This window comes from Saimiri boliviensis, chromosome 12 (genome assembly GCF_048565385.1).
Source record: "Saimiri boliviensis isolate mSaiBol1 chromosome 12, mSaiBol1.pri, whole genome shotgun sequence".
Lineage (NCBI taxonomy): Eukaryota > Metazoa > Chordata > Mammalia > Primates > Cebidae > Saimiri > Saimiri boliviensis.
Window position 1 is genome coordinate 26,199,138 of NC_133460.1, and position 11,660 is coordinate 26,210,797.

The 11,660-nt window shown below is 46.8% G+C and overlaps 1 protein-coding gene across 11 annotated transcripts in view; it reads left to right on the forward strand.

The window, feature by feature from the left end:
* Positions 1-11,660, forward strand: part of TMEM273 (transmembrane protein 273) — a 50,553-nt gene that overhangs the window by 22,438 nt on the left and 16,455 nt on the right. For 4 of the 11 annotated variants that reach the window (XM_074382120.1, XM_074382124.1, XM_074382121.1 and 1 more), the window contains exons 2-5: positions 66-119; positions 1,022-1,162; positions 2,226-2,256; positions 6,348-6,371. In XM_074382120.1, the coding sequence (XP_074238221.1) occupies positions 66-119; positions 1,022-1,162; positions 2,226-2,256; positions 6,348-6,371 (250 nt within the window). The remainder of the gene's footprint in view (positions 1-65; positions 120-1,021; positions 1,163-2,225; positions 2,257-6,347; positions 6,372-11,660) is intronic. The other 7 variants (XM_074382118.1, XM_074382126.1, XM_039478456.2 and 4 more) reach the window with 2 other exon arrangements.

The following is an 11,660-nucleotide window of genomic DNA, read 5'->3' on the forward strand; positions in this document are numbered from 1 at the left end:
GACTGGGTGGCTGGGGCCACAGCACGCTCTGTTCTAACCAGGCTCTGGGGCTTCTTTCTTGGCAGATGTAGGAGGAGCTCAAGTGCTGGCAACGGGCAAGCCCCCTGGGCCTGAAATCGGTAGGTGGCTGCCCATGCTATTCTGCACACAGGGTCGGGGCAGGAAGGAGCCCCCAGACACACAGGCAGAGGGCTGCCCTGGCAGAATTGGTTCCCTGCTGTCAGCACAGGAAAAGGGGCACCCTCACCTCCAGGCCCCCTGAGGGGCTGACAGCTTTATCCTCGGGACAAGGTCTCGCCTTAGATCTTGTCCACGCAGGGGATGTGAGACTTCAGGGCCACAGACGAGTGGCTCCAGCACCCACAGAGCCCTATCCTGCTGCTGTGCACCCTGAGAGCGGGCTCTGCCGGGCTCACGGCCCTGGTCGGTGCCTCCCTCCACCTGCAAGCTTCCAGTCTCTCTGCCCTTTAAGCGCCTCACGTGCCAGCTAGGCACAGTCTGCAGGCCTCACCCTCTGAGAAGACTCTGGGAGCCATGACTCCAGGCCAGCCCGGCCTCTCCCATCAGGAGCTCCTTCCCTGTCCTTCCCAGCCTACTGCAGGCTCCTCAAAGACCACACAGGCCTCATCCATTCTCCTGCAGTGCTCACCACAGAGCAGGCAATTAACACACATGCAGTAGATGAGTGGATGAATTAACTAAGGGATCAGTGAGGAAGGGCAGCCAGAGAAGTGAGCTACTCACCATCTGGAGTGGGGGTAGCTGGGTGAGTTTTAGGGAGCCTTGAAAGGTAGGAGCAATTTCTGTAGCTGAAGGAACCAGGGATGGAGCTTTGGAAGGAGGGGATGGGATGCGGGCAGAGCCTGGGAGCAAAGGGGCTCGCGGGAGGGTGGAAGGTGAGGCTGGCCTCTGCCGGGGGGAGGGTGTGTTACGGGCCACGTGCGTGCTTTAGACCTCATCTGGAACGTAGAGGGAACTGCAGGTGACTGAAGCCCGTGTTCAATTCCTCCCCGTGTTTCAGATTTCAAGTATGCTCTCATCGGGACTGCTGTGGGCATCGCCATAACTGCCGGCTTCCTGGCCCTGAAGATCTGCATGATCAGAAGGCACTTGTTTGACGACAACTCTTCCGACCTGAGAAGCCCGCCTGGGGGCCTCAATGGTGAGGGGTGTGGTGCTCAGGCCTGGCTCTGCCCCATCCAGCAAGGCACCCAGGGCCACTCCCTGATGCTGGCTACAGCAAGAACGAACCCATAAGGGCAGAGCCCGACAGGCTGAAAGGGAAGGCAGTGACGTGTCCGTGTCCCTGTCTCTCTCCCTATCTCTTTGCCTCTGTTTCTCTTTCTTCTGTCTCTCTGTCTCTCTATTTGTGTTCCTTTTCCTGTCTCTCTATCTCTGTCTCTCTGTCTTTCTCTGTCTCTTTCTGTTTTCTGTACTTTTCCTTTCAGTTGCTCTTGGTATTCCTGAGAATCACGTTTCCTAGAGAAAGGTGGGAGAAGAACTGAAATTGGTGTCACACAGAAATTTCTGTTCTCTCATCCAAATGATGCGATCAGAGGAACCCGGTCCCAGGAGGCAGCGAGGCCGGTCCTAAATGTGGGTCGGAGGTGGGAGGTTCTGTTCACAATGCCTGTGTGGGTCAAGATGCATTTTTTTTTCATAAATTGGAAAAGTCCTTCTCAGAACAGTACTGAGTAGCCCCTCAGATAGAAACCAAGCTGGCTGACGCACATCGTGGCACAGCCCTCCACCTCCTTGGCACCTGAAATGCAGTATTGATTTGCATCCCTTCTCAGGGTGTCACCCCCAAACTCATCCTCTGTTGTATTAGACAGCTCAGTGCAATGATAGTGCAGTTTTCCATGGGGTGCTTCATGGGAGGACAGAACCCCACTGTCTTTCTGGAAGATGTGATTATGATCTGTGAGGATAAGCAGAAGGGGCTGGTCTGGGCCAGGAGAGGAGGAAGCTTCCCAAAATGCTGGCGTGTGCATCACCCGAGGGGCTTAATAGGTCATGGGAGTTTGCTAATCCTTGAGTTTGCTTATTCTTTCGTATCCCTACAAATAAGGGGAGGGAACAGCCTCTTCACCACACAGCAACCAGGCCCCAGATCTCTTAGCTGTGAATGAGAGGACCCAGGAGGGGGAGGTGAAGGTTCTAGGGAATGCTCTACACCTCTCCTCACAGGACCTCCTTCCTAATACCTGGCTTTCTCTGTTTAGACACTGACCCGCTAAAGAAGAGAGCCCCAAGGTAAGGCCACCACCCACACAGTCAGGGAGGGCATTGCGTTCTCTCCTGTCTTGGTCATGCCACTCCCTTGCCTGTCATCTTCAGCCCTCTCTGCACTCTGGCACACTTTCCAGGTGACTAGAATGCACCCCGTGGCCCCCTCCTTCCCCTTTGTCCTCCTCTAGACAAGTGGGAAGGTGCCACCAGAGTGAGGGCCACATGACGCGATCGTCAAAGGAAGAAGGGCTCGCCTTTGCACACCCTGGATTAGGTCCCGCCCCACCCCCACTCGGACTCCTTCCGTGCATAACCCACCACTCAGAATGAGGTCTCCAGCCCCTGTCACTTGGAAGGGCACACGTGGTTTGTCCCAGGTTTCCTGGCTTCTCGGCTGGCATCCAGGTACCCTGCTTTTCTGTGCAGAGCCCATGTCCTCAGGGACCATCTTGCCGAGGGACCTTTGAACTTGCTGTTTTCTGTCACTGGAATGCTCTTTGCCAGAAAGCTGCAAGCCTCGCCCCTCCGTTCCTTCAGATCGCCGCTTCAGCGTCACTACTGCATCATAGAGAGTCTATTTAAAGTACAGTGCCCCCTCTGCCCCAGCCACAATTCTCTTCTCTTTGCCTGGCTTTAGTTTTCTTTATATTTCCTTGAACTAGTTGAGGCTATATGATATATTGATTTGTCTATTTTGTAAGGGTTTCTTTCTAAAATGTAAGCTCTGGGAGGGTAGGGTCTTCCTTTTCACCCCTGTAACCCAGCACTTAGCACAGTGCCGGGGCAAAGTAGGTACTTGCGTGTGTGCTGACTGAATGAATAAATAAATGGGCATGAGGCCATGGGCTAGGTCCTGGGGGTCAAAGAGAAAGAAGTAGGACAATCTCCCATCTACAAGGGAGATAAGCAAGTCCCAGGTAATGGCTGCACACTTGGGGTGGTGGGGGTCCTGGGAGGGCTATGACAGGCTGAGCATGTGTTGCCTTGTGTCTTGGGGGTACAGAGGGCTGCATAGCCACTGGGAGGTGCAGGGGAGCCTCAGGTTACATGCCGAAGGACTAAGAGAAGCTCACAAAGGCAGAGGGAACCCTAGTTTATGTAGACATCATGGGTAAAACCTGCAGCTGAAAAACATGCAGTGTGGCAGAAGCAAGTATTTCATGCGACCATGTGGAAGGAAGGGCTGGAGAGATAAGTAGTTTCTACACAACGGACGGTCAGAAGGGCTTGTGCTAAGCAAGTCTGAATTTGTCCTGAAACTTCTGGTCACCTACTGATGGATTCTAAGCAGAGGAGGGATAGAGTATTTTTTGTCGTGTGGTAGCATGGAGGAGACCCAGCTGCAGCCAGGAAGATGTGCTGAAAGTCCAGATAGAGACTCGGGCCTGTTGCAAAGCCCTACCGGAGTAAGTCCGGGTAGAGGCAATGGAGAAAATGAAAGATGGGAACAAAGTTAAGGAGGAGCTGGCCCAGGGACCTGGGGTGAGGGACGGGACAGCCACTGGAGGAGAGAAAATAATTTAGAACAGCTCAGAGTTTTTTTCTGAGCTGCTGCCCTTTGGGAATTTGGTGGGGGAGCAACTTTGGGCAATAGGCTGGGTGAGATGATATTCTTTTGAACATGGTGAGCTTGAGGTTTCTGGATACTTCCACTTAGAGGTGTCTAGTAAGTGACTGGCATTTAGGACAGAGGTCTGGGCTGACACAGGGGTAGTGGCTTTTAGAAGGTACCCAGAACCCAGTCTCACCCTCCGGTTCTTCCATGGGACCTGGGATTGGGTAACTTCCAAGCAGTGTCTACTGGAGGAACGGATGGATTAACGGCTGCATGAGGGGTAGATGCATGCGCATTGTGGCTGCGGGTCAGGACTTGTCAGCCCTCATGAAGTCATGCCCTTGGAATGAGCTGGATATGGACTTTCTTAGTTCACTTTTTTTTTTTAGGAGGATTTCTCCTCCTTCAGATATTCTAGTTTTCTTCAGTGGCTTCTGATGGTGACGCATTAACGCATATTTCATCAACCCGGCCACCCAGCATTCCATCTCTCCTTCTGTTTCTGACTCTCACTCTCCTTCTCTCTGTCCCCTCCCATGTTGTCACCCTGCCCCAAGCATGTTGTCACTCCAATGGGCCCTGGGCTAGAGAAGACAGGGTGTAGTTAGGGTGACCTTATAACTTATCATCCAAGACAGGGTTTTGTGAGAATGAGAAGAGGCTCTGTAAAAGTTGCACCAGGATGATGGACAAGAGCCTGGACCATCCTTGGGAAACAGGGATGTGTGTCAACCTAGGCTGAGAGGGCCTGTGAAGTCTCCAGGCCCTGGTGGCCACACAGACTCCTTTTGCTGGCCATGTCACATTCTCTGCACCCAGGGCAGGCAACCAGCTTTCGGGGGCTTTTGGAAATGTGTGGTGGAATTGGGGCTATTTCAGGTTGAGGGACTAAAGATGCCACATTTCCCATCTCTCTCTCTCTCTCGCTCTCTTTCCCCCACCACTCTCCTCTCTCTCTCTCTCTCACACACACACACATACACGCACACACACAGACCCATGTTGGCTGAAGTAGTCACATTCTTTTCTATAGAAGAAATATGCTGAACAGCTCCCAGTGCCACCAAATCCACTGATGTGGGAGAGCGGAGTTCCATGCTGGCCAGCTCTTCATGCCCCTCCTCCCACCCCCAGTCCTAAGGGACCTTCACCCTGGGGCAGCTCTGTCTTCTTCTAGCCCTAGGGGGCTTGGCACAAAGACAGGTTCTCCTGAGTATACAGCTGCGGCGCCTGGCCAGGAGGGTGTCCCGGTCCCCGATGACTCAGATGGCTGGGGGTTGAGTGCTGAGTCAGCCTCTCCCACCGTAAAATCAGAGTGGACTGACCGTTACCAGGATTTTCACACAGGGCTCTTGGGGAACATGAGGAGGCCATGGATTGAGTCCGGAAGGGTGAGAAGGATTGACCCCCTAGGACCTTTGTTGCCTTTGTGGGTCTAGGTAGCGTCTGTGGTGAGGAGTGCAGGAGGAGCCTGTTTTGAATGGATGGGCTGTTGGCCATGGTGAAGACCTGGGCACTACGTGGCCTCAGAGGCCCTCTGCTGGGTTCTTAGGTACCCAGGCAGAGGACACAGACTGCTGTGACCAGCTCAGGCCCTGTGGTCAGGAATCTTGAAACACATGGAGTTTCTAGCACAAGACCACACCACAGGGAGGGCTGTAATGGGCTGGAGCTCTAGTCAGCACAGCGATGCTACCTTGACCATCCAAACTGCGGGTACACATTGAGGGGCACTTTGAGTTAAAGCACTTTGGTTTGCAAATTGGCAGACCTTGGAGCTGACTATGCTTCAGGGACATCTTAGCCATAGCCTTCACATAGAATAAAGTTTCATAAAAGCTGATCCTTAATCCTGGTGTGTGTGTGCATGCAGTGCCTGTGTATATGAGTATGTATGTCCATGTGGCCATTCATGATGGACTCTGCCATACATGGGAAGATGCTGCTGTGAGCAATACAAGATAAGCCCATTTGAAAACACTGCTGAATGAACAGTCACTGTGCTTTTTATGTCCTTATGCGTGGTCATCTAAGAGAAGCATCTCTGCTATATGTGTTTTTTGGAAGTTCCGGGTTATTTTGAGCCATCAGGGCTATACAAGGCATTTTCCATAATCCAGGAAAGATGACTTCAATAGTTATTCAATAATAAACTTTCTGAAAGGAGAGTTCATGAAAAAACATGAAGGGTTGCTGGAGGAAGCAGGTGGGTAAGGAAGGCAAGAAATCAAGGCCAGCAGAGAGTGGGGCTGGGAGGCAATGGCCGGATGGGAGTTTATACCCCTGGTAATTAATGCATTGCCCTCGCCACATGTAGGGAGCTGTTCTTGGCAAGTATACCGTAACAGAGCTCCTCTGCAAATAGAGGGACTTTCAGAGAGGAGAGGTAGGATTCAAGTTTCCAAAACTAACACTAGATGGAGTCAGGCTGAGTCATAAGAAAATCAGACCCCAAAGAGCAAGGTAATGACAAGACAAGCCACTCTCCGGCAGCAAGCTTTGCATTGCTTTCTGTCGTCTGAGACTTAGGCAATGAACATCCTTGTATCTTGTTTTGCAGGCGAAACCACAATTTCTCCGAAAGGTGAGTCATGAGAGTGATCACTTGTACTAAAAGGAGGACAGGCAGGTGCTGCTCCATGGGGCTGCATGGGTTTTCAGCATGGCCTCTCCCTTACCCTGGTCACGTGGGATGGGCAGGTATGGCCATGGCCAGGAGCCCTCATGCCAGAACAGCTGTGAGACCAGGAATCAGCATCACCTTGGGACATAGTGGAACTTGGCAAGATTTAAACTGAAGCTGTGGGGCATTTGCCCAGGTAGAGCTGAGAATATGGGATTTTAATAGGATAAACTTTTTTTCATTCTCCAAGACTTATCCTTTTATAGTGCCCAATCTAATAACTAGCCAATTTAGTCCATTTGATGAAAAGTTCCCAAACATCTCTTCATGTCATTATGCTAGATTTGACTGGGTATTTGCATCTCAGTGCTGCTTTGGGGTCTCAGAATGGACTAAGCCCACAAGTGGAGGGCTGGTCCACAGGAAGGGACGGGATCTCAGAACCCTGACTGAATGAGCCTGTGAATGAAGATTCCTAGGAATAAAGGCATCTTCACGAGGATTTTGAGGATTGTTATTTCACAATCCACATTCCCCAGCTTGGTTTTTCCTCACCTCATGCCCTGTGCATGTGGTGAACCCACTGAGAATTTACTCCCTATCTGACCAGCCCAGGATGATCATACAGGCCTGGGGTGGTCTCTTGACCTCTCTCTCACTCTCCTGCTTTTTGAAGAACTTTCAGATCCAAAGAAAAGTTGAAAGAACCCGACAATCACCCTTCATTAACATGATGCCCCCTTTGCTTTATCTCTGTGTACATAAGCCTTTTTTGGCTGACCTACTTGCTAATTAGTATAGATATGATACTTCACCCCTGAATACAGCACCATTGTGTCTCTTACTGTGTATAATCACAATACAATGACCACTCCTAAGAAAATTAATGCAAATTTAGTATCATCTATTATATAGTACATGTTTAAATTTCTCTGGTTATTTTAGAAGTATCTTTTATTGCTGTATTTTTTTATTGTGCTATCTTACAATCCAGAAAAAGAGTTGTGTTTGTTTTGTCTTTTCTTTAACTCTCTTTCAGTGTTGAGTAACCCCTCTGCCTTTGATCCTTATGGCTTGTTGACTGAGAAGCCCCTCAGCCTGTTGTCTTATACAGTGTCCCATTTTCTAGATTTGTCTAATCATTTCCTCTGGAGTAGATTCAGATTGAAGTTTTTGGTCGGGAATATCACAAAATTATACTGTGTATCTTTCGTCATATGGAGTCACTGTTGGTGATGCTTCCTTTGCTTGGTTAAGGGAGTGACCACTAGATTTCTGCATTTGTAGAGATTAGAATTTTCCCCTCTGAGATGCGTGAGTAATATGAGGGGTGGCACTTTGACACTATGTGAATATTCTGACCCCCAACAATTCCTCACCTAATGATTTTTATATCTATTCGTGATCCTGCTTGAAGCAGTCATTGCCATTGGTGATTACAAAATATTGACTTTCTAATTCCAGGATTTCTTTTGTATTTAATAGCTGACATTCATCTAGAAGAAAGCCTTTTTATTCTCTTTCTTATTCTCCTATTTGTTGAAGATGTTACTGTGGCTTTCAATGCATTTTAATCCATTACCATCATGATCCTTTCTGATGCTTGAATTGTCTCAAATTTGGCCAGTGCAAGTCACTTCTTGGTGGCTTCTGTGCCCTTTTGACAGAATCCTGTTAATCTTTGAGCACATGCTAGGCTTCCGACACAACACAACACCTCAGCCTCACCTTGTCCTGCTCCCAAGGGCAGCACAAGGGTCTAATTTTCCCAAGCATCCTTGTTTGTCTCTCTCTCTTTCTCTCATTTTATTTTAATTTTTACTATGGAATAATTTTTAGAAACCAAGATCAGGGCACAATGTGTACTACTGAGGTGCCATTGCTTCTACACCCTTTCAGTGGACAGTCAAGAAATACGTATTTTAATTACAAATTCAATATCATAAGATTTTTCCTAAGCTTTCCCCATTCCTTCTCCAAAGTAAAAACCCAGCTTTCAACTACATAATATTTTTCCTCATTTTCTCTATTCTATAATGCACACAAAATACTTCCAGAAATTAGAGCACTGTACAACTATAGACCTGCTCAATAAACTTGCACATTTTGCAGCGGCTTTTGCCCTTAGAAGTTAGCCCTGCAAGCGTTTACAGCCAGCATATTGTATTCAAATGGAATTAATTATATTCTCTGTGTGGTTATGCTATCAACTGGATAGTCAGAAACACTTGTTTTAGTGTGTATTCTATTTTACTGTTTCCTGTTATAATCTTTTCAAATTTTAACTATATAGTTTTGTTTACACTGTTTATCTCTGAATTTCTTGTTATGTACACGATTCAGAGATAAACTGTGTGAACAGATAAACTCAGAGAAGTCTGTCTCCTATAACTGTCCACTCCACCCTGTTCCTACCTACTGCTTTGAAGTTGCTATTTTCAATAGTTTCTGGTTTGTTTTTTATGTGTTACTTTTATAGAAATATATTTAATGAAAAATAATTTTATATAGAAAATATGTATGCTCACATATATACATCTATATGTAAACATTTTCTAATTTTATTTTAAAATTTTAAATTTTAAAATAAAATTAGAAAATGTTTACATATGTGTGTGTGTGTGTGTGTGTGTGTGTGTGTGTGTGTGTGTGCCTATATATTTTCTCCAGCACTTGGATGGTTTTATTGTTTACTTAGATGTCTGATCCATTTGCCATTTCTTCTGGTTTGTGGTATGAGTTACAGATCCAATTTTGTCTTTTTCCCAAATGGCAACTGAATTATTCTGATACTATTTTTTAAAACCACCCTATTTCCCCAGTGTTTCATTTGCCACTTTTATAATGTTCTAAATGACTATATGTACTAGGATATTTCTAGATTTTATTTTCCACTGGTATTTGTGGTTATCGATATGCTGGTGCCACACTCTTACCTAGAGAGGCTTCCTAGTATGATCTACCTTCTGTTAGGGCTGGTTTCCTCCACCCGCACACACCTTGTGCTTCCTTTGCAGGGGACATTCTTGCGATTCTATTCCAGCTATTATTGAATCAACTACAGACTCTTTCTACAGAAACAAAAGTCTTTCATGGCGTGGGGGCTGGAGTGGGGGGTCCCAGTGGAGAGTTTTATGATTGCTTTGTGTTTTTGGTTATTGGGTTTTTGTATAGACCAAAGTAAAGAAAATAAAAATAACACACACACACAAAAGAGGCAAACATCTTGATATTTAAATTGGGGTTACATTACATTTATATATTGAGTCAAAGATTATTTACTTCTTCACAATGTTAAGTGGCTCTCCATGGAAAAAAGGTAATTTTTTCATAAAAATTATCTGCTTTTGTGTGTTTCTGTTTTTGTGTGTGTCAGGAGAGTTTTCCGATTTCACTCTTAAAAGTTTTTGCACTTTTTGTTATATTTATTCCTAAGTATTTTGCCTTTGCTGCTTTCAAAATGGAGTTTTTGCCATTACGTCTCCTACCTAGTCATTGATTGTATTTTGATTTTGGGTGATTATGTTAATGTTATAGTGGTTGCCTTGTTGAATGCTTTTACTGTTTATCTGTTTTCTTCTTCGTCCCTTGAGTTTTCACAATAATTTGTCGTCTGCCAAAATACAGATCTTCTTTCCAAATTCCTATGCCTCTAATTGTTTTCTCCTCTCTGATTGCATTGGCTAAAACACCAATGTTAAATAATAGTGGAAAAAGTGTGCATACAACATGCCTCTGCCAGGCGTTGATGGGAAATCTACTAGTGGTCCCTGGGAAGTAAGATGCTGTCTCTAGAGCTGAAGCACATATAACTTATCATGTTAATGAGCATTCATCAGTTCCTATTTTACTGAGTTTTAAAAATCAGAAATATGTATTGGATTTTGCCAGAGATTTTTTTTTTTTAGTATTAGTAGGCATTAATATATCCTAAACAGATGCACCGTAGTGCTGACCAGAATGTATAGGCACCGTCATCATTAGCTTCACTTCTGTTTTTGTTGTTCTCCTTCTCTCCTTTTTGGTCTATGTGATTCTTGGAGGATGTGGTCAAAGATCTGGGTTTAGTAGCCGCTAAATCGTATGGTACGAAACACTCTCTTGCTCTTTCTCTTTATGCCAGCCTAGAGTACTATGCAGCCTAATTCACCTATTAGTTCAGCCAGCAGATGCTACCCCAGATGCTACTGGCCTTCCCTTGTTTTGCCAGATTGTGCCTGGCTCTCTGGTGGCTGGTGACACATCCATCTGCAGAGGTATCACTACCTGTCAGAGAACAACTTCATCGATGAGTTAGCTCAGCAGTGCCCCTTCTTCTGCTCAGGGCAGCCAGGGGTGGGAGGAGGCTGCTCTCCTGGGCTGCCTGTCCACTCTGGGCATTGGTATCTCAAATGCAAACCTGGCTAGCTTCAACCTCTTTAGAGCCCTTCCTTTTCAACACCTGAAGGGGCCTTTTAATGCAGGGCTTGTTAAAGACACTAGGAAGGATGAACCCTCTGTTCAGCCCCTGGGTCCCTAAACCCCATGTTCCTCTGGACCCTCCGCCCTTTAAAGGAGAAACAAACCCCTGACAGCATTTGAGACCTTGCTTGGAATCCCTTCCTTCACTTTTCTCGCCACTTCCTCTCGCCATATCTTGCTTGTCTCCAATGTCTTTCTTGTCTTTAACATTGGCTCTACTGCCATCAAGCTCCATATCCCTGACCTTGACCCATGTCCTTGGTCCTCAAATATAGGGTAGGCAAATATGGGCTTTCTGCTTTTTGTTGTTGTTGTTGTTTGCTTGTTTGTTTTTGAGATGGAGTTTCGCTCTTGTTACCCAAGCTGGAGTGCAATGGTGTGATCTCGGCTCACCACAACCTCTGCCTCCTGGGTTCAGGCAATTCTCCTGCCTCGGCCTCCCGAGTAGCTGGGATTACAGGCACATGCCACCATGCCCAGCTAATTTTTTGTATTTTTAATAGAGACAGGGTTTCACCTTGTTGACCAGGATGGTCTCGATCTCTTGACCTCATGATCCACCCGCCTCAGCCTCCCAAAGTGCTGGGATTACAGGTGTGAGCCACCGTGCCCGGCCTGGGCTTTCTGTTTTATGTCCTTTGACGTGGCTTGTCCCAAAGATGCTTCACTCTGTCCTGCCTTCCTGATGTTGCTGACTGGTCTCTCATGGGGAGAACTTAGCTGTCAGGAGACTGTGACTGAATATGCACAATAGAAAGTCATAAACAATTTTGCATTATTCAATGTAAG